Source organism: Scyliorhinus torazame, chromosome 3, assembly GCF_047496885.1.
Source record: "Scyliorhinus torazame isolate Kashiwa2021f chromosome 3, sScyTor2.1, whole genome shotgun sequence".
Lineage (NCBI taxonomy): Eukaryota > Metazoa > Chordata > Chondrichthyes > Carcharhiniformes > Scyliorhinidae > Scyliorhinus > Scyliorhinus torazame.
The window spans coordinates 331,608,919-331,632,783 of NC_092709.1; the positions used below are offsets into that span (position 1 = coordinate 331,608,919).

The 23,865-nt window shown below is 44.2% G+C and overlaps 1 protein-coding gene across 1 annotated transcript in view; it reads left to right on the plus strand.

Annotated features, from left to right (window-relative positions):
- dnaaf9 (dynein axonemal assembly factor 9) overlaps nt 1-23,865 on the plus strand; it is a 279,052-nt gene that overhangs the window by 220,941 nt on the left and 34,246 nt on the right. Inside the window, exons 26-30 of the mRNA XM_072497670.1 lie at nt 574-662; nt 3,290-3,448; nt 9,601-9,726; nt 19,258-19,295; nt 20,330-20,465. Coding sequence (XP_072353771.1) covers nt 574-662; nt 3,290-3,448; nt 9,601-9,726; nt 19,258-19,295; nt 20,330-20,465 — 548 coding nt within the window. The remainder of the gene's footprint in view (nt 1-573; nt 663-3,289; nt 3,449-9,600; nt 9,727-19,257; nt 19,296-20,329; nt 20,466-23,865) is intronic.

Consider the following 23,865-nt stretch of genomic DNA (forward strand, 5'->3'; position numbering starts at 1 on the left):
AACTCTATAACCCACCATTAATATCGGTAGGTTCTCTCGACTGCTTTTGAGTATATCAATGAAAAATAAGCTAACTAACAAATTAATTAATAAACAAGTTAAAAGTCTTCCTCTCAAATATGTGTGCAAATAATTATCCAATGAATGCTCCCCACACCTAACCTTAATTTATGAAATGAAGTTATGGTAATTTTTAAAAATTGGGCAACTTTGCAGTGCAAATGAGCCAGCTTTTATATCAGAAAATATTATCATTCATACAATGGGTGCAAAAATAAAACTGCCACCGTCCCTGTTTTTCCTGCTGTGCTACATCTGGCAACGTTTAAATAGGTCAGTAACTTGTGTCGAACCACTGCATTACATCACATTGTTAAATAATTCCCTACCATAGAAGCAAACAACCTTACGAGAATGTGAAAATTGTGAAATATTTTGCAGTAGATTATTTTGTAAAAATGTTTACCTTTTCATTGATTCCCCAGAGTATCATTTAATTTTCCATATTGAAACTGATAATACCTGCAGCAGTGTTTCATATAATTGGATTTCTTATCTTGGTGTTTGTTTCAGATGGTGATCACTATTATTGCAGGACTACCTGGTAGTTATAAAGAAGATCTATGTACATATATTGTCAATCTGAATCAAGAACATGGAAGGTCAGTAAATTGAATGATTCAGCAGTCAATTTTATTTTGGAGTGAGTACTTAGTAAAACAAGAAGTTTTAATTAATTTGTGTTTTTGTTCTTCTACCTTTCCTACACACAATAGCTTGCATTCAACAACAGTTGCCAGGATAATGTTAATGTTAGGCCAGTTATATGCTCCTCCACACCATAGTTCCATATGCTCAAGTATGAGATTAAATAAACAAAAAGGGCCTAAAGCTGCCACTTTCGGTCCTGGAAGTGCCCAGTCTGTCCCAGATTACCCCAGAAGGGTAAGGTATCTCAAATATTTTAGCAAATATTTTAGCAGGTGAAGCTAACTCTTGTACCCGGTTACTATGCAGTAGCAACACGAGTGGTATTCTCTGCCAACAGGATGCTGCCATCAAGGCAAAATGATGTTTTGCTGATCACACAAATGAGCAATGTGGTTTATGAATTCATTGCATGTGTGATACGAGGTATATAGGCCATATGTCCCATTAACTGGCAAACCGTAGCAAACAGCATATCCTTTCAGTTGTTTGCAACAGGCAAAGTACTGACCATACCAAACAGTCTGTGCTTGCCAAACTCAAATTATAGGCTGGATTTTTCCAGTCAGCGGGATCCTCCGGTCCTGTCGACAGCCAATTGCTGCTGCGGGTCCCCCAGCGCCAGGGTTTGCATACAAGGGGAAACATCAGTGACAGAGGCAGGAGCAGACAATCTGGCCAATGGCAGCCACCTCGCCCACACCAACACGCCACGGTGGCACGTGGAAAATCCTGCCCACTGTGTCCAACATTAGATCTGATTCTGCAATTGGACAACACCTACTAAACAATCTGCAAAGAGTTGCACTGAAAGCCAATTTACGATGGTCATCAGGTGTGCATTGTGGTTCACATACAGATACTAGAAGCCACATATAATAGAATCCCTACAGTGCAGAAGGAGGCCATTTGGCCAATCAAGTCTGCACTGACCCCGAAAGAGCACCCTATTTGGCCCAGGATGCACGCTATCCCCTGAACCCAGTAACCCCACCAAATCATTTAGATACTAAGGGACAATTTAGCATGGCCAGTCCACCTAATCTGTTCATCTTTGAACTGTGGGAGGAAACCGGAGCATCCGGAGGAACCCACGCAGACATGTGGAGAACGTGCAGCCTCCACACAGACGGTCAACCAAGACTGGAATTGAACTTGGGTCCCTGGTGCTGTGAGGAAGCAGTGCTAACCACTGTGCCACCATGCTGCATATATTCATATATAGGGACTTTGCAGACAAAAGGAATTGCCCACACATTGAGCCTTTTTCAACTGAACAAAAGCTTAGGGAACAGTAATTCCCTGGTTCATTTCCTCCGGACAATGTCTTGACCAATCAGAGTCGACCTGCTTGGTTTGAACTTGAAAAGTTAGGCAGTTAACTGTTCCATGGCATGTTTATTCTCCATGGCAACACCTCCACCAATCAGTGGCACTTGCCAACCAATCGGCACTCTCTTTGTGCCGTATAAATTGTTGCCCCCCCCCATTAGGGAAAATTCTTGCAAGCTGTCCTGTTGAGTGCAAGTTGAAAAGTTTTGACAGCAGTCTTTTTTAGCAATAAGTAGAAAGACTTATGAAAACATGTAAAAACTTGGGTATTGCATGTTTGTTGCAAACAAAAAGAATACACCAAGTTGATTTTGGTAGCCCAAGAGAAGCGGTTGGATTATTTTATGAAACCAAGTTAAGTTCCTTGTTGGTGTTCCAATTTTCTTCATGGTTGTTGTGTTGGTCAAGCAATGCATTGCACTTTGAAAATGTATTATCAGCAAAATGAAGAGCATAAATCAGGTTATAGCTTAGCAATTTGTTATGAGAATGCTCTCGAGACATTATAAATGAAATAAAAAATCTAATCTTCTTAGGCAGTCCTTTGTAGTTGAGGATGAATTGCTTCTACACTGAAAGTAAATTCTCAGGTGACTGAGGAGTCCTGACGTTCCAGCTCCTGAATTTAATTTGAAGGGGTGGAAGATGCCTGTGCGTGAATTATTTTAATGTGGGGTGGCTATTGCACACCAGCTACCATACTGGCCTGACAGAGCAAGGTCTTAGTCCAGTGGGAAGGGAGTCCAAGACCACTGGAAACCAGGCTCTGCTGTATGGTCTAGGACATAACAAGCACACGCAATGATACTGTCCTCGTTTCTCCCTCCCACAGGACTTCTCTCCTTGGAGATGATCACCATTACTGAGATTGGCTTTCAATTCCAGATTTATTAATTGAATTTAAAATTCCATTTCAACATTGCTATCATTCAGTTCTCAGACATCATGCCGTATACAAACAAGTTATTTACCACATGCAGAAGTAACATCCTGCTGCTGCTGGAAATCTGAAGTCGAAACAGAACATACTGGAAATATTCCAAGTCTGGCACCATTTGTGGAGGGAAAAACCGAGTCACTGACCTGAAATGTTAACCCTGTTTCTCTCTCACAAATGCATCTAGACCTGCTGAGTATTTTCTGATTCAATTGCAGCATGGCCTGAGTGTACACAGTCATCTGACAAATACAAATCTGAATTATTATAATTAATCCTCTTGTAACTAATTATGGTCTCCTTTCATTATAGGTGGTTAGTTTACTGTCAGATGCCAGACAACTGTGAGCCATTCAATGTTGGGCAAATCCACCGATATCTTTCAAATGTTCTTGAAGCACAGCGGAATAGGACTGTTCGTCAATCTGTGTACTCCAGAAAGAAACTGAGGCTACTGATTGTTACGCCAGGGTGAGTGTAATTCAGAGTAGCTAGGATGTGCTTTGCATGCAAGTTTCACACACCAAGTCAAAGGGGAAAAAAACATCATGATGTGACATTTGACGCACTTAGTAGTTTGAACATCAAGAATTGTAAGAAATGTTTGCCATTTATCTGTCTGATTTGAGAATGGTACGTTACTTAATGAAATCTAAAAAGGTGGAAGATTGATCGGTAAAATCTAAGAATTAATTATTCACTTTTATTATTTCTTTTTTTCTTTTTTATGAGCAATGTCTCATTTCTTGACTAAGATTCAGAATCTTTAGAGTAGTTCTAATAATGTATCGTAGAAGTTATTGGTACTTGTTTGAGTATTGACTGACAGGCTGAAACCTAAGAGGGAATTGCAACTCACTTAATTCAAGGTTCATCTGAGTTGTTTGCATGCAGACTTCTAGCTGGCCACCAAGGAAGGCAGTTGGTTATCGGTCCAGAGACGAGTTGTGGTATCCCAAGTGCTGACCCAGCTGAAAGTCAGCTGATTCAAATTTGAAATCAAAGCTGGGAAGTTGTGTTGTTTGTCTCAGCAGTACTTTAGACCAGGGCGGGATTCTCCGTTTCTGAGACTAAGTGTTGACCCCGATGGAGGATTCGTGGACTTCCACAATAGCAAAACTGGTGCCGCACCCGGACCGATTCCGCTACTGTTAAGGGGCTAGCATCGGTGGCATGTGGAGCACAATTGATTTCAATGAAAAATGGTGCCAGATTCGCCGATTTTGTGATTGGCATTCAAGGAGCTGTCAAACTGCAGCCGCAAATACACACATACACCATCCTAGCCAACAAGATGGCAGGAAGACGCGCAACCCCAAGATTCACAGACGCGGAGCTGGTGAACCTCCTGGACATGGTGGAGGAGAGGAGGATGACCTTGTACCCCGGCTCAGGAAGGAGGCTGCCAGTTGCCACCCAGAAGGTAGTGGCACAGTCAGTGGGTGATGTGGCGCAGTCACAGGCAGAGACGGTCCACTCCCTGTACACCATGGCCACGAGCATGCAGACTCTGGCTGCGACCAGAGCGGGCTTCCAGGACTGGCAGCGCCAGATGGCGGGGAGCCTCTGGGGATAGGTCCCCTCGCACCCCCACCCCATGGAGTAGCCTGGAGACCATCGGGCATCCTGAGGGAAAAGGAGATGATGGGGCCTTTACGGGTGACTCGCAGGGGAAGATGCCGGAGCCCCCCCCCCCCAACACCTTCCTGTCCCTGGCACATCTGGTGGGCAGCAGGCAGAACGGGGTGGCACCACGCCACCCGGGACACCCGAGGAGCAGCTAGGCCCGGTCGTCCCAGAAGATGCCTGTCAGCAGGGGCCCAGGTCGCAGGGCAGGAATCACAGCAGGCCGCCTCCACTCCTGCTGTACCGTCTGGGGAACAACATAGGCATAGCTTTCGGGCCGTAAGGCCAGGATGTTAGACACTAGTTATGTTGGTATGAGTGCAGGGCACACTTTATTTATAGGGGCTAAGGCACACATCTGTAAATCACCATTCACATTAACCACTTGTTACCACTGTTACAGTCAGTCTTGGTGCTCTGTCCGATGGGTGTGTGGGGTGGGCTGGCAGGGGAGGGTGGTGGAGGAATGGGTGGCCTGTGCTCTCCTTTTTCCCCTCACCCACCCCCGCGATCGTACCGCCACCCCAGGGATTCGATGGACCTTGTGATGGAATGGCCAACCCGCATGCAGGGATCACCCAGGTGGATGGTGGAAAGTGCTACCGTGGGCAGGAGTCTGACGTCAAATGATGTGGAGCATCAGAGCTCATCGCAGAATGGGTTGTCATCCTCTTCCATCCCATGGACCAGACCCGCTGTTACTGCCAACCCAGGGCCCACACCTTGCAGCGCGACATGTATGAGTCACTGAGGTGGTTGCAAGGACAGGCGGAGAGATGCGGTGTCCATGCCCCTGGACAGTTCTCCCCCACTGGCTGGGCATCGTGATGGGCTCGGTCCACATTGAAATGGATGTATTGAGCCGCCTGGGCATATAGGGCCTCTGACGGCACGGGTGCACCTATCACTGAGGTCTGTGAGATCCCTGACATGTCCCCACTGATCGCCTGGAAGGATCCCATCGTAAAAGTTCAGAGCTGCCGTCACCTTGACAGCCAGCAGCAGTGGGTGTCCTCCCCTACACCCCGCGGTGCCTGGTGTGCTGTCAACTGGCAGATATGTCACACTGTCTCCCTGCTCAGCTGGAGTCTTCGACGGCATGCCCGGTACGACAGGTCCTCAAATGACAGGCGATGCCAGTACACGCGGCGCCTCCTTGGCACCTCCTCCTCCGTCTTTTGGGTGGCTGGCTCTCCATCCTGAGCGGCTGCCACTTGTTCCTCTGGTGCACGCTCCGTTGCTGCAGCTTTCTCCTCCTCAAGCAGCACCATAGAACATACAGTGCAGAAGGAGGCCATTCAGCCCATCGAGTCTGCACCGACCCACTTAAACCCTCACTTCCACCCTATCCCCGTAACCCAATAACCCCTCCTAACCTTTTTTGGTCACTAAGGGCAATTTATCATGGCCAATCCACCTTACCTGCACGTCTTGAGACTGCGGGAGGAAACCGGAGCACCCGGAGGAAACCCACGCAGACACGGGGAGAACGTGCAGACTCTGCTCAAACAGTGACCCAGCAGGGAATTGAACCTGGGACCCTGGCGCTGTGAAGCCACAGTGCTATCCACGTCCTACCGTGCTGCCACCTGCTCGTACAGCATACCCCAGGGCTGCAGCCACCATTGAATTCCAATATCCATTGTCTGCAGTGGGTGAAAGGCCGACGTGTTAGCATGGTGCATACCCCCGTGCCCAACACGGTCCACCAAGCTACATGGTGGCCTCAGTTGGCACTGTGGGCTGTGCCCCCACATGACTGCCTCTTCCCCACCCCATACCCATACCCCTAGCCTTGGTGGTTGGCACCATGAGGGCCTCTGGCCCTGGCGCCCTTCCCTGATGTCAGGGTGAATGGTCAGTGGGGTGCGCAGCATTATGGCCACGGTAATGGCCGTCCGTGTGTGGGCACTGCCCCAGTCCTGTTAGGCGTCACCCAGGCCACTCTGCCTGTTCTCCTCTCTTCCCCCCCCCCCCCCCCCCCCCCCCCCCCCCCCCCCACACACACACACACACACACACACACACTGCAGCCAGTGTCCGGCCAGCGAGTCGCTCCTCTCTGGGTCCTATCTCCGCGCTCTCCATCAGCCACCATGCCGGTTTCACAACTTTGGCCGTCTGGAACCCGGCCCATCAGAGGACGAGAATCATGGAGGCCCCGGAGAATACTGGGTTGGATCCGTTAATGATATGCAAAGGTTTTTTGCTGCACATGCGTTCAGGTACGCCGCTATCGAAGTGATGGAGAATCACGATTTGGCATTAAATCACGCCCGCTGCGATATAGGCGTTGGAACCTATTCTCCGTCCAATCACATTTAATGATTTTGGCGTCGGCAAACGGAGAATCGTATCCCATGACTTTTCCCATGTGACCATCAGAGGAGGTCAGTGAAAAGTAAACTAAAACTTTCAAACTAACATTTGCAGCTCTGAACAAAGAACAAAAGAACAAAGAAATGTACAGCACAGGAACAGGCCCTCCAAGCCCGTGCCGACCATGCTGCCCGACTAAACTACAATCTTCTACACTTCCTGGGTCCGTATCCTTCTATTCCCATCCTATTCATATGTTTGTCAAGATGCCCCTTAAATGTCCCTATTGTCCCTGCTTCCACCACCTCCTCCGGTAGCGAGTTCCAGGCACCCACTACCCTCTGCGTAAAAAACTTGCCTCGTACATCTACTCTAAACCTTACCCCTCTCACCTTAAACCTATGCCCCCTAGTAATTGACCCCTCTACCCTGGGGAAAAGCCTCTGACTATCCACTCTGTCTATGCCCCTCATAATTTTGTATACCTCTATCAGGTCTCCCCTCAACCTCCTTCGTTCCAGTGAGAACAAACCGAGTTTATTCAACCGCTCCTCATAGCTAATGCCCTCCATACCAGGCAACATTCTGGTAAATCTCTTCTGCACCCTCTCTAAAGCCTCCACATCCTTCTGGTAGTGTGGCGACCAGAATTGAACACTATACTCCAAGTGTGGCCTAACTAAGGTTCTATACAGCTGCAACATGACTTGCCAATTCTTATACTCAATGCCCCGGCCAATGAAGGCAAGCATGCCGTATGCCTTCTTGACTACCTTCTCCACCTGTGTTGCCCCTTTCAATGACCTGTGGACCTGTACTCCTAGATCTCTTTGACTTTCAATACTCTTGAGGGTTCTACCATTCACTGTATATTCCCTACCTGCATTAGACCTTCCAAAATGCATTACCTCACATTTGTCTGGATTAAACTCCATCTGCCATCTCTCCGCCCAAGTCTCCAGACAATCTAAATCCTGCTGTATCCTCCGACAGTCCTCATCGCTATCCGTAATTCCACCAACCTTTGTGTCGTCTGCAAACTTACTAATCAGACCAGTTACATTTTCCTCCAAATCATTTATATATACTACAAACAGCAAAGGTCCCAGCACTGATCCCTGTGGAACACCACTGGTCACAGCCCTCCAATTAGAAAAGCATCCCTCCATTGCTACTCTCTGCCTTCTATGGCCTAGCCAGTTCTGTATCCACCTTGCCAGCTCATCCCTGATCCTCTGCTAGTTCTTCTGTTTGATTGGAGTTTATACATAGCTGAGTTGCACAAATTAAGAAGATTTCCAGTTCACTTTACCCCTCTGAGCTAGGGTAGCTGATGTTATTGGATGATTCTGTGGCTTGGAAATGAAAATTGTTCAGGGTTCAACTCCAGAGAATCAGATGACAACAGGGTTGAACTCTCGGCTAATATCCTTACAGATGCTCATTGTTAAAGTTTATGCAAAAAGAATGATCATTTGCGAAAGGTGCTGGAAGATATGGAGCAGTAAGTTCATGCCTTAGAAAGCAATGCAAATAATAATTAATGAATCTTTCTTGCCATTAATTGATACTTTGTGTTGCTGGTATTTGAAGATTTTAGTTGGAAATCCTTCCAGCTCATTTTACTGCAGACGATGGGTTGAAGCAATGGGACTTTAAGCACTCCCTATCTGGCCATGTACCTGACTCATTTGACTGAGTGAGGCATTTATTTATTTTTTTAATTTAGAGTACCCAATTCATTTTTCCAATTAAGGGGAATTTTAGCGTGGCCGATCCACCTACCCTGCACATCTTTGGTTTGTGGGGGCGAAACCCACACAAACACGGAGAATATCCACACGGACAGTGATCCAGAGCCGGGATCAAACCTGGGACCTCGGCGCCGTGAGGCAGCAGTGCACCACGTGCTGCCCTGAGTGAGGCATTTATAAATATGCAGGCCACAGTCCTCACTAAAGAGGGCTATGGGCAGAATAGGACAAGCTGATTGCTGCAGGAATCCAGCTCGTATATGATCTGCTGTATGGCCTACTGCGCTGTAATTTTTCTGTGATTCTAGGGGCATGACAAAACTTCTCCACCCTTGCGGGGTTTGTAGTGCTGTGATGAGAAGCCTGAGATTGCTGACTTTTTTATTGTTCTGTTGTGTATGAATGAGGATTCAGCTAAAATTTTATCTGAGGATAAAGAAACTTAATTCAGTTAAAAATGAAAAGGAACTGAATGTAGAATCGGATAAAGGAATAAAGAAAATTCCAATAAAAATATATGTAACTGAGAAAGGCTCTATCCATTTTGGGTGATAACTTTGACTCTTCCATTTCAATATTTTTGATCTGTTTACGGATAATTTTGAAATCTTCCATCAAGACCTGTACAAGCTTAATGCAGTTTACTTGATTTTTGATTCGACTGTTCGGAAGTGCAAAGGACATTTGAAGGTTTGGCGTATCTCCAGTTTATTTTCGAGGATGATTAAATGGTCTTAAGTGCTTTGATTGTTCTTCACATGTAAAGTTGTTCAAATTAATAGTCTCAACGACTGGTGGGAAATGCTTGAGGCTAGTTCAGCCTTTTCTTGGAACCCTTCAACTTATCACTGCGATGAGATGTTTGTTGCTGCTGTTCTTGTAACTAATTTTCAATTCACACGCATATACTTTGTTTTTTCATAGATACACAGATGTTATTGATGTTGTGCAGGCTATCCAGATGCATCCAGACCCTGAAGTTCAGTCTGCGTTCGTCATTGGAACTATCACTGCCTGTGTGGACCCACAGTGCTCAACCATGGAACACAGGTGCCATTGAAGTGTTTGTTTAATATTTTAAATCTTAACTTTTGGAATTTTACTAACCATTTATTTGAAATGTATTCTATATTGATCTAAAACCATTCTGCAAGAGCAGATTTGATGTGCTTAAATGTAAGATTCATTTGAGTTGTAGTTTCATCATGGATCAGATTTTCAACTATTGATTTGGTTAACTAAAGGTCAATCTGTCAAAAGCAGGTTGAGTGCAACCAAACGTTTCTAAGTGTAATTTTGGGTGCGTTTGGTGGGGTGTTTGTCGCCGGCTTTTTGGGGAAGATCCACACCACTATTCAACAACACTTTCATTTTTTGTACTTTGGAGAGTTTCTTCCCGGTCAAGCCCAAACCTCAAAACTTTTAATTCTGGGTAGCTGAACTCACCAGCAAGACCATCTCCTCTGAGATTGAGCCACCATTTTGAAAGTGTGCCCCGATCTCTAAATGAGCTAGAGGGACCCATACCCCCTCAAGTGAGGGTAACTTGCTATGGGTTTTCTGAGGACACTGCCTTTTAAGGCCTCTATACACCTCTTCCCACCCCCAAACTTTTGAGGTTCCTTCCTACCTGCCCCTCACCTCCCCATCCTTCATATGCTCCCTTATCTCTCCTTTCATGGGCATAGTCCCCCTCAGGCCTAGACCCTTGGTTGTGCCATCCCAACACCCTGGCAGTGCCCCTGCCAGCCTGGCAGTGGTATACAGGCACCTTGGCATTGCTACGGTGGCAGGCTGGCACTGCCAAGGTGCCCAGCTGCCAGCGAGAGAACCAGGGTACCACCCTGTCCTATCCCTGACCACCCAGGCGTCTCGAATGGCCTGGGAAACTCCCAGGTGCCATTACGCCTGGTCTGTTTGTGTGGACCAGTACTAAACGGCAGCTGGCCCAGGCTTTGCAGGGGCGCGATTAATTCGTGGGCACTAGGAGAATCAGGCGCAAAGGCGAGGTCTCTTGTGAGAATCAACAGCCTTGTCGCGTCACACTCCTCCAGAGCTTTACCTTTCTTTAAAATAAGCAAAATCGATGCTTCTCCCAGCATGGGCAGAACCCTCCCCCCACTTATTTAATGAGTCGTTAAAACGTTTCCATGAGGAGCGGTCCCAACTCTACAGCAAATGTTTTGTAAAATTCCGCTGGGAATCTGCCCAGGCTTTTCCAGACTGCATCGACCCAATGCACCTCATCACCACGTCCAACCCAAATAATAATAATAATAATCGCTTATTGTCACAAGTAGGTTTCAATGAAGTTACTGTGAAAAGCCCCTAGTCGCCACATTCCGGCACCTGTTCGGGGAGGCCGGTACAGGAATTGAACCCGTGCTACTGCCTTGTTCTGCATTACAAACCAGCCCCTACAGCATCCCAGCGATGGTAATGCCATTGAATGTCAAGTTGTCAATGGTTGGATCCTCTCTTGTAAAAAGATGGTCACTGCCTGCTCTTGTGTGGCGTCAATATAACTTGTCAGTCCAAGCCTGGATATTGTCCAGGTCTTGCTGCATTTGGACATGGACTGCTTCATTATCTGAGTAGTTGTGAATGGTGCTGAACATTGTGCAGTCATCAGCGAACATCGCCATTTCTGACCTTATGATGGAAAGAAGGTTATTGATGAAGCAGCTGAAGATCATAGAATTTAAAGTGCAGAAGGAGGCCATTCGGCCCATCAAGTCTGCATGGACTCTTGGAGAGAGCACCCTACTAAAGCCCAGGCTTCCACCCTATCCCCGTAACCCAACCTAACTCGGGGGCAATTTTAGCATGGCCAATTCACCCAACCTGCACATATTTGGACTGTGGGATGAAACCGGAGCACCTGGAGGAAACCCACACAGACACGGGGAGAAAGTGCAAACTCCACACAGACAGTCACCTGAGGCCAGAATTGAAACTGTTTCCCTGGATTGGTGAGGCAGCAGTGCTAACCACTGTGCAGCCCAACGATTGGGCCTAGGACTCCTGAGGAACTCCTGCAGTGATGCCCTTGGGCTCCAACCACCATGACCATTTTCCTTTGTGCCAGGTATGACTCCAACCAGTGCAGTTTTTCTCTGATTCCCATGTACGTTGATAATACCTCAAAACCTCATCTCCCTCAAACCTTTTACTGTCTCTAAATTGTCAGACTGCTTGACATTCGGTGCTTATGAGCAGACCAGTTTAAATATAAGGAAGGCAGAGGTTTTTAATACCTGACAGAAACCTGATTCCCTAACCATACCATCTCCATCCTTTTCCTTTGCAGCTGTCTGAAGTTGAATCAGACTAATCGCTTTCTTAATGTTGGGTTGACATACAGATGAGTTCCCAACAGCAGATCTGCAACTTCAGTGTTGCCTAATTTAACCTTCGTAACATCTCTTTACTCCACCGCTGCCTCAGCTCTTCTGCTGATCTTCACCCAAGACATTTCTACCTTGTAAATTTAACTATTCCAATACCCAACTCAAAGTTTGGTGTCATTGGCAAATTTTGAAGTTTTACTCTGTATTCCGTTATCCAAGTTATTTATATAAAAGTTATATTTTGTATGCACAATAGATATATTTTATATATATATATACATTATATATGAAAAAAATCAGTATTGTCCTTTGGGGAATATCATCATCTACCATCCGCCAGTTTGAAAAACAACTTGGGGTTTTCTGTCCTTAAGTATTAATGTTACCTTTCTTTCTTCCTCAATTTTTTTAAGATTACATAATTTGAAATCGAACATTTTGAACAAGTTGAAAATTAAATTTAATGTTGTCATACTTTTGGAGAAAGAATAAAAATTAAGAGCATGTGTAAATTGGGCAGAAAACCAGGTTCATTAACATTCATTGTCCCACATTCATGGTTTCCAGATAATTATGACTAGACATTTCCTATCCCCTAGTAATTATGCTGGCAGAGGCCAAAGAAAATAGGAAAATTACACCGAACCAAAAAGGGAAATTATGCATGAAAATTTATAGAATCATTATGGAATCATCAAATTACTACAGCGCAGAACAGGGCCATTAAGCTCATTGTCTGAAAGAGCACCCTACCTAGGCTCACTCCCTGGCCCTATCCCTGTAACCCCACCTACCCTTTTGAGACACTAAGGGGTAACGTAGCATTGTCAATCCACCTAACCTGCACATCTTTGGACTGTGGGAGGAAACTGGAGCACCAGGAGGAAACCCATGCAGACGCAGAAAGAATGTGCAAACTCCACAAAGACAGTCACCCGAGGTCGGAATTAAACCCGAGTCTCTGGTGCTTCGAGGCAGAAGTATCTATCTCTCAACCCGTCCAGAAGACTAGATTGAACAATGCTCGTTTACCTGATAAATTGATACCTGTGGTGGGAAATTTTCTCTAAGCCAATGAAGAACTGGCCCGGCTCTTAAGACATGCAGAGGGTCAACACAAACTGCACAAGTGAGCAGCTTATCCCAGAGAATTTGTTTGCACATTCACTTGAAAGGGTGTGGTGTAACATTGTAGAGATGCAAAAATTATATCCATAGGATGATGTAGATAAAAAATTATAAAAAGACACTGACATTTCAGGTTTTAGAAATACAAGCATGGAGTGTGAGAACATTGCTGCAAAGTTACGTTGCAAAGACGATAATCCAAGGTTGGCAACCATTTTTACCTGAAATGCCTTTCAAAAAGATTTGCACAAAATTAAATTATTGGGAGCCGCAAGAGGAAAATTCAGCATTTCTACACTTGGTAAATTTCTGTGTCTCTGGTAGAATGCATAATTTGCATAATTAAATACATGTATTTCAATACATAAGTTTGATTTATTTACTAAAAGCATCAAAATGAAAGTAGGACTAATTGAATTTTAGCATTATTAACTTTGTCAGTCAAACCATCTTCCAAACAAATTACAGTACATTCATATTGTCTCACCTGTAAGAAAAACAATAATGGTCACAACTTTAAAACTCAAACCAAATGGATTATTTATAACCAGTGGTCACAACTTTAAAACTCGAACCAAAGGCATTATTTATAACCATGGTATAGTTATACAACTTCAAGTTTATTTAAAGCATGATGATTTTTGTTTAAAATAATAATTTGAAACTGCAGCTTAATGATTAACTTTTTATCCTCCCAATAAATGCATGGCTTTTTTTCTACATTTTAAAACTTTTTTTCACATTGATGCAATCCAACTGGAAAAGGTTGGGAGCTGCAAATGAGATGTTAAGGAGCCTCATGTGACTCGGAAGCCTGTAGGTTGCCAATGCTTGGCATAGTTCAGGCACTGCAGTTTTGAAGAACTAACTTTAAAAAGTAAGTTGTACATAGGCTGCACACGCCTTCAACTTTGAAGATATTATAACTTTTTAAAAATTGGAATGAGGGAATAGCACGATAAACTGAGTCATTTTCTAGGCCACTTCAGAGGACATTCAGATTCAATCATGCATTGCCATCATACATAATCTTTTATCTGACAATGGTCAGATTTATTTCTTGTGATTTTCCATAATTAGCAGATTTGTTGAATTCCATTTTACTGTGCATACCTAAGGCATTTAAGGTGGCCGATTTCCTTCCTTAAAAAATGTTTTTTAACGACAATTAACCATTAGATTTCAATACCAGAATTCTCATTGAATTCAAATTTCACCACCTACTGTGGTGGGAATTTGAACCTCTCTCCCCAGATCTTGCCCTAGGTCACTGGATTACTAGTCCAGTGACAATACCGCTACGTCACTGCTTCCCCTTTATTAGTTATTTTTAAGAAGTGTTGTCAGACTTCTTACTGTGCCCACCCCAGTCCAACGCCGGCCCGATCTCCACATTATTTTTAAGATTGAGGCATGTGAATAATGATAGACTCTTAAAGGTGATCTGTTTTGAATCATATGATTTTCTTCATGGTTAAGAATTCTTTCAGCCCTTGTTAGGGAAACCATTTTCATTTAGAGATTACTAAAGAAGCTTTTCCTCTCCAAGAACAAAACAAGTGATTAATCTACCTTTATGCTCTATGTACCATTATTCCCTTTCCTCTTTGAAGATTGTGACTCTTGATGGATACAATTCCTTGGGTTCTAGCATCAGACCTCTATTTCTTTATATAAATGTCTGTTAATCACATGGCGACTCAGACCACGGATATTGGCAGGGTTTACGACCTTGGGTACAATCATGCATCCAAGCCCAATGATATCCATACACTTACTTTCCAGCAGGGGTCACTAGATTGCCATCAGGAAAGTGAGCTTTCATTGAATTTTTTATACTCTCCACAGCACAAAAAACACAGTTTAGATTAATTCCTACAACCCTGTAGAGATATCACTTTGGAACGCTACTATCAATTTGTATATGAGGTTCAAGGAACAAGTGAAACAATCAAAGAATCTAGTCTGTTGAGTTTCCTAATCTATAATACATTCATCAGGCCTGGTTTCCCAATTAGCCCTCTATCTCATTCAAACTGTTATTATTTCAATGATGAACCTCTTTTTACATAGAATTTACAGTGCAGAATTTTCTCCTTCCTTATCTTCTGTTTGCAGTTGTTCAAACCTTGCTTCCTTATATTGCATCATATCTCCAAACTCATTATTACTCAGTTTGTATGTAGTATTATTTTGCCGATCAGTAAGACTGTTGTTCCCTGTGGTAGAAGGAAATCTAAATTGCTGTGGGTGTCACTCCAAATATTTAAAAACTACATATACAACGTGAACAATAGAGCCTAATACAGCCTATAATTAAGAACAAGAACAACTGACCCTTGCTGTAACCTGTTAGTCACCTCATTCCAGATTGACCTTTTTATGGTGTCAAAGCTACTACACAAATTTGAGTTGCTTTCCCTTAAGACACTTGATAAAATTACTATCTCGAAATGTAATTATATTTTTATGTTGGGTATAAATGTGATTATATTTATTCAGTTGTTGGAATTTTTTGATTTTGGTATGAGAAACTTGGAAGGTTTCGGTGTTTCAATAACTGATCTGATTGACTGAAAACTACCCTAAATTCTCAAATTCTTTGAGAAGGATTTTTTGGTTTAGGATACAGGTGATGTTGGGTTGCTAAACCAGTGGAACTGCCACACACCATAAAGGAATGCAGCAGAGAGCAGGTCATTTTCCTAGAGTATACCCAAAGACAGAATTGCAAAATCTTCCAATTATCAAACTGTAAGGAAGAATTAACTTCATTTCATATAGGACCTTGTCACATTTTAAGGTGATCCCAACCAATAGATTCCTTTTAAGGTTCAGTCTAACAATAACCAGAACATTCTCTGCAATGATTTTTCATCCTGCTGCACGTAGTGTCCCTCTAGGATGATATATCTTTGAATACCTTCTCTTTCCCATCCAGTGCTACCCCTTAATAACATTATCAGAAAGTGTTGGGTAAAAAGTGTTGGCAAACTGCTTGGCTAATATCCAGTCTTGGATGAATAGCAACTTCGTCCAGTTAAACAGTGGTCAGACTGAAGCATTTGTCTTCAGCCCACACCATAAAAAGCTCCATGGTGGTACTGTCACTTATCTTCACCCTCCTCCCTGGCTACTGTCTTGGTTTGAGCCATGGTGTCATTTTTGAACCCAAGCTGAACTTCCAACCTCCTATTCGGGCACCTACAGCAGTTAGCACTGCTGCCTCACAGCGCCAAAGACCTGGGTTAAATTTTGACCTCGGGTGACGGAGTCTGCACATTCTTCTCTTATCTGCGTGGGTTTCCTCCGAGTGCTCTGGTTTCCTCCCACAGTCCAAAGATGTGCAGGTTAGGTGGATTGGCTGCGCGAAATTGCCTCCAGGTGGTTTCGGGGATGGGGTGGGGGGATTGAGCCTGGGTAGGCTTGCTGGTGCAGACCTGATAGGCCAAATGGCCTCCGTCTGCATGGATTCTATGATTCTATCCCCTGCAACAAGACTGTCTACTTCGCCTCCAAAACATCAACAATCTTTGCCCATGTCTGGTGCTGAAATCAGCATACTTGCCTTTACCCGCCCCTACATTACAATACTGACTGCACTTAAAATCAGTATGGCATTGCCTGTAAAGTGCTTTGGGATGTCATGTGGTCATGAAGGGCACAATTGGAGGTGCCATCTTTCAGGTGGGTATAAAAGATCCCAGAGCATGAATTCAGTTATCCCAGTGTCCTGACCAATATTTATTCCCCAATCAACATCGCAAAAACAGTTTGTCTCATCATTACCACATTGCTGTTTGGGCATTTGCAATGTGCAAATTAGCTGCAATGTTTCTTGCAATAAACCTGTGACTACGCTTCAGAAGTACTTCATTGGCTGTAAAGCGCTTTGACACGTCTGACCGTCTTGAAAAGTACAATATTAATATAAATCCTATCCTTTCCCTTTTTTGCTTTTCCTATCCTGCATTTCTGTTGTGTCAACTGTTTGTGCAGACTAAGATCACACAAATGGCAATTGACCTGTTTCTGGTGAAGTTGCTGAAGAAAAATATTGACTTTGGGAGAATTGCTTGCTCCTCTTCAAATTGTGTGTTTTCGACTGGCAAACATCAATTTAACATCACATCCAAACAGTGCATCTTCCTCGTAGTACTGCACTGAAGTGTAAGACCTGGATTATGTGCTCATGACTGTGGCCTGATTCAGAAACAGGGATCTGGGTCAAATCCTTGGTATTGTTTAATCTGTTTACCTTCAGTGTCCGGGAAGGCCTTGAGTTCTGAGCAAATGGCAATAATTCACTTATAAAACTGAAAAGTTTGCACTAACTAATGTTCGGAACTTGGCTCACATACTCATGTCAATTGATGTCACGAGTGCTGGAGGGCTATTGATATAATCTGAAAATGCAGCTTTGTTAATGCCAAACAAATATTAGTTCCTCTGATATTACTCTAATTCACTGCTACTTTAATTTCCAACTTTCCAGAGCTGGAATGCAACTTATCCCATTATGTGATCATATAATAATAATCTTTATTGTCACAGGCTTACATTAACACTGCAATGAAGTTACTGTGAAAAGCCCCTAATCGCCACATTCCGGCGCCTGTTCGGGTACACAGAAGGAGAATTCAGAATGTCCAAATTTTCTGTGTGGTTTTGACAATCATAATTCAAAATATTCAGATAATAATTAGCCAAATTTCATAATTGAAATTCTTCAACTGTCAGATCTCCTAAAGTCAATAAGCACTAATACTCCTTGATTTGCTGTTGCTTCTCTCCTTGACCAATTTACTTACATTCTTGTGCCGGCAGCTTGTTGTAGCTCTTTTTCTTGTCAACATTTAGATATTTTAATTAATTCTGTATCCTTTAGCGAGATGTCATTTTGTCTTAATGCCACTTTCACACCAAACAGTGAGCATTTCTTGGGGGGGGGGGAAATTCCTGCATTGATAGGTTTTGATTAGGAGCAAATGCACTGAAGAGACACTAGGCTGGATTCTCCATTCCCCGATGCTGAAATCGCGTACGGCGACGGAGCGGAGAATCGGTTTTGCTGCCAAAATAGAGAGCGGCGCTGGTTTCTGAATTCTCTGCTAGAGTATGCCGCATCGTGTGTCCACCGCCTCAGGCCATTGCCTGAGGCCAGCCCCACGATGCTCCACCCCCGACCAACCAAATTCCCGACGGCATGGGTTACGTGTGCTCACTGGCCGGGCGGCTCGTGCACCACTAGTTCAGGGCCGCCGCAGTCGGGGGAGGGCCGATTGGAGGGCGGGGGAAGCTTCATTCGGTGCTGGGGGCAATGTGGGCGGGCGTTCTGGGGTGCACGAGCGGCAGATCGGGGGCACTACTTTGGACGTCCAGGTCCACTGGTTGAATCCACCATGGAGCACGGTGTGGCCGCCGCCATGCGCATGCGCGGCCTCTGATCCGTAAGTGCTGGGGGCCGTATCGGCAGATAGGGCTGTGAGCTCTTATGTTGCCTCCCTGCTAGCACCCAGCAAAACTGGGACTGTGGCCTTTTGACACCAGTTTTCCTGGTGTAAAAGACCACCCTTTTCACGCCGGCGTGGTGACTTAGTCTCCAAAACCGAGAATCCAGCCGTGCCTTTTAATTTAGATTGGTGATTGGTTCATGCTGTTTTTGCCCTCCAAAACATGCATCCTTGGTTTAAACTTTAGCATTTTTAGTTAGTGTTGTATAGTTATTGCTGTTATTAAATGCAAGCTTGTAGCTATTCATTTCTAATAATAATCCTTATTGTCACAAGTAGGCTTACATTAACACTGATATGAAGTTATTGTGAATAGTTTGAGGTTTCCAGTGCTACCACGTAAGTTATATATTTGTGTGGTACTGGTATCGTGATGACTTATGATACAGTAGACAGAATGTGATAGCAGAGACTGGAGTGTGAACTTGTTTAGAACATAACCACCTTGAACTTATGCAAGTTGTAACGGCAACAAACAATTTCCTGTTTCTAAGTCAATTTTTTGCATGATATTTCCCTGAGAAGCATATTAACATATCTTTCCAAATATCAATTTTATGTTGCTAATGCCAGATTTTTTTGTTTTGCAGGTTATTCTTCCCCAAAGTTTTGGATCAATGCTTTCAAGGTATGCAAGATTGGTATAGAAGGCAGTGCGTTGCTGAAAATAATTTCCCTCTTGATATTCTGTCGTCCTTTCACAATTAATGTTAATATAGGTAGTTTGTTTTATGATTTTGTCCAAGTGAGTGCATGTTTGCACTTCCCAATTTGTGTTTTGGTTTGATAATAGATAGTTTGACGGCCAATATCTAAGCTAGCATTGAGATGTATTTTTGATACATTCAGGATTAGATCATTTTTAAGTTCATTTCCAATTGCATTTATTATTTTTCATTCTCATCGACATTGCATGCATAGATTAAGCCTGGATTCTTCTTTCACTCAGCCATCGGAATTACCTTTATTTTTTATTGCAATTTTATCATGGCACTCAATTCTGTTCTTGCATGATGTTTGTATGCGTGCTTTACCATCAGAAATTGCAGGAAGGAATTTGGGGAGGGAAATCACCCTTGTCCACTCTGGGATACAAAGAATTTATCTCAATTGACCTGTTGTTGCTCTTAGAGCAAAGAACAATGCATAAAACCATAAGACAAAGGAGCAGAATTAGGCCACTCGGCCCATCAAGTCTGCTCCACCATTCAATCATGGCTGATACTTCTCATCCCCATTCTCCTGCCTTCTCCCTATAACCCCTGATCCCCTTATTATACAGCACAGGACAGGCCCTTCGGCCCTCCAAGCCTTTACCAGTCATAATACCAACCTTTGCCAAAACCCTCAGCACTTCCTTGTGTCGTATCCCTCTATACCCATCCTATCCATGTGTTTGTCAAGATTTCTTTTGAACACCGTTAATGTATCTGCTTCCACAACCTTCCCTGGCAGCACGTTCCAGACACTCACCACCCTCTGTGTAAAAAAAACAGCCTCGCACATCTCCTCTAAACTTTGCCCCACGGACCTTAAACATATGCCCCCTGATGACTGACCCCTCCATATTCCTTAGCAATACAAATTTTAAGTGAAACCAATTACCATAAAAATAATTTTCATTCAATAATTATTCTTTAAATTTCTCATTGTTTTTTCTAGGCTTGGTCAGTAATGTTGTTTTTACAAGCTTGACATCTGAGCAAAGACATCCGCTTCTGGTGCATTTACAGAAGTTGATTCGTGTAGCAAATCCTAGCATTGCATTCATTCTTGCAGAAAAGGGAGCAGTGACCAGGTATACTTTTTATACTTTTCTGCTGATTCTGATTCAATGTTTATTCAAAAGGCACACCTAGTGAGTTATAATAAATACTAGTTGTATTTCTCTCTATACATTTTTAAATAATCTATAAAGTTAATTTGAAACAAAGATACCTTGCAACTTGAGCAGTAAAACGCAGTTGGACATTTCTTTGACAAGATCCGCATCGTGCCCCACTTGAAGGATAGATATTAATGCCCTAGGCTGTGGTGAGTTTGGTGGTGGGAAGGGCATTTAATCAGGTGGGAGTACGTTTCTTGGGGACCCTATCACCTTACTCCCTCCACCTCCGATTAAGTCTGCATCAGAAAAGTCCATGGACCTTCCTGCCTCCACTAATTGAGACGATTAATGCCCTTATCCCACTGCCATTGGCAATAATCCAGCGGCAGGCATTGAACAGGCCATATGGGGAGCACAACAAGCTGGTGTGTCGACACACAGGGTGGAGGTTCCTCATTCAAAGGCATTCGATGCCTGATCAACGGACTCTACATCGGGGAGGGGGGCCTGAGAACCACCCCCTTGCCTTTGCTACTAATAGCCTATTCCCCAATTTTGGAATTTTCACCCTATGATCATTCGCTTGTGCCTATATCAATCCACAATTCTAGGATTCAGCTGGGTGTCGGACTTGCAGCAGCCACTACCACTGGTGACACAGTCTTTCAGTCGAGCTGCCGGCCTCTGATTGGTTGGCAGCTTTCACCCGATAGGCCTTCCTTGATCCCATACTGTCAGGTGCCTTAGCATACTGCATTCAGATGCACTGTGGGGTGATGATCCCTGTTGCCTTCATTAAATACTGCCTGAATAGTATAATTGAAAACTTCCTAATATTTTTTTAATTATATGCACATAAAAGAGATACAATAATTATCAGACCCAACCCCCTCCTGCTGACGATTACCAACTCTTGAAGGAGGAGTGAACAGCCTACACCTCGCATAGAACCCCTCTTCCGATCCACTGATGGCAAACTTAATCTCCAAATGCTGTGGACCATCAGCAGCAGAATTGCATTCAGCCACAATCTGCAATCTCATGGCCTGGCATATCCTCCACTCTACCATTACCACCAACAAGCCAGGGGATCAAACAAGCCAAGGGATCAAACCTGGTTCAATGAAGAGTGCAGGAGGGCTTGCCAGGAGCAACACCGCACATGCCCAAAAATGAGGTGTCAACCTGGTGAAGCTACAACACGGCAGCAAGTAATAGACTTTAGTGATTCCACAACAAACGCATCAGATCTAAACTCTGCCACATCCAGCCATGAATGGTGGTGGACAATTAAACAGCTCCCTTCAGGAGGAGGAGGCTCCACAAATACCCCCATCCTCAATGATCGAGGAACCCAGCTCATCTGTGCAAAACATGAAGTTTAAGCATTCGCAACAATCTTCAGCCAGAAGTGGCGAGTGGATGATTCATCTCGGTCTCCCCCAGCGGTCTTCTGCATCACAGATTTTAGTCTTCAGCCAATACGACTCGCTCCACGTGATATCAAGAAACGGTTGAAGGCGCTAGATACTGCAAAGGCTATGGGCCCTGACAATATTCCAGCAATAGTGCTGAAGACTTGTGCTCCAGGACTTGTCACACCCCTAACCAAGCTAAAAGGCTGGGAACAGACGAAGCCTGTGTGGAATATAAGGAAAGTAGGAAGGAACTTAAGCAAGGAGTCAGGAGGGCTAGAAGGGGTCACCAAAAGTCATTGGCAAATAGGGTTAAGGAAAATCACACGGCTTTTTACACGTACATAAAAAGCAAGAGGATAGCCAGGGAAAGGGTTGGCCCACTGAAGGATAGGCAAGGGAATCTATGTGTGGAGCCAGAGGAAATGGGCGAGGTACTAAATGAATACTTTGTATCAGTATTCACCAAAGAGAAGGAATTGGTGGATGTTGAGTCTGGAGAAGAGTGTGTAGATAGCTAGGGTCACATTGAGATCCAAAAAGACAAGGTGTTAGGCGGCTTAAAAAATATTAAGGTAGATAAGTCCCCAGGGCCTGATGGGATCTACCCCAGAATACTGAAGGAGGTTGGGGAGGAAATTGCTGATGCCTTGACAGAAATCTTTGGATCCTCACTGTCTTCAGGTGATGTCCCGGAGGACTGGAGAATAGCCAATGTTGTTCCTCTGTTTAAGAAGGGTAGCAAGGATAATCCAGGGAACTACAGGCCGGTGAGCCTTACTTCAGTGGTAGGGAAATTACTGGAGAGAATTCTTCGAGACAGGATCTACTCCCATTTGGAAGCAAATGGACGTATTAGTGAGAGGCAGCATGGTTTTGTGACGGGGAGGTTGTGTCTCACTAACTTGATAGAGTTTTTCGAGAAGGTCACAAAGATGATTGATGCAGGTAGGGCAGTGGATGTTGTCTATATGGACTTCAGTATGGCCTTTGACAAGGTCCCTCATGGTAGACTAGCACAAAAGGTGAAGTCACACGGGATCAGGGGTGAGCTGGCAAGGTGAATACAGAACTGGCTAGGTCATAGAAGGCAGAGAGTAGCAATGGAAGGATGCTTTTCTAATTGGAGGGCTGTGACCAGTGGTGTTCCGCAGGGATCAGTGCTGGGACCTTTGCTGTTTGTAGTATTTAAAAATGATTTGGAGGAAAATGTAACTGGTCTGATTAGTAAGTTTGCAGACGACACAAAGGTTAGTGGAGTTGCGGATAGCGATGAGGACTGTCAGAGGATACAGCAAGATTTAGATCGTTTGGAGACTTTGGCGGAGAGATGGCAGATTGAGTTTAATCCGGACAAATGTGAGGTAATGCATTTTGGAAGGTCTAATGCAGGTAGGGAATATACAGTGAATGGTAGAACCCTCGAGTATTGAAAGTCAGAGAGATCTAGGTGTACAGGTCCACAGGTCACTGAAAGGGGCAACACAGGTGGAGAAGGTAGTCAAGAAGGCATACGGCATGCTTGCCTTCATTGGCCGGGGCATTGAGTATAAGAATTGGCAAGTCATGTTGCAGCTGTATAGAACCTTAGTTAGGCACTTGGAGTATAGTGTTCAATTCTGGTCGCCACACTACCAGTTTGTTCTCGCTGGAACGACGGAGGTTGAGGGGCGACCTGATAGAGGTGTACAAAATTATGAGGGGCATAGACAGAGTGGATAGTCAAAGGCTTTTCCCCAGGATAGAGGGGTCAATTACTAGGGGGCATAGGTTTAAGGTGTGAGGGGCAAGGTTTAGAGGAGATGTACTAGGCAAGTTTTTTTACACAGGGTAGTGGGTGCCTGGAACTCGCTACCGGAGGAGGTGGTGGAAGCAGGGACGATACTGAGTTTAAGGGGCATCTTGACAAATACATGAATAGGATGGGAATAGAGGGATACGGACCCAGGAAGTGT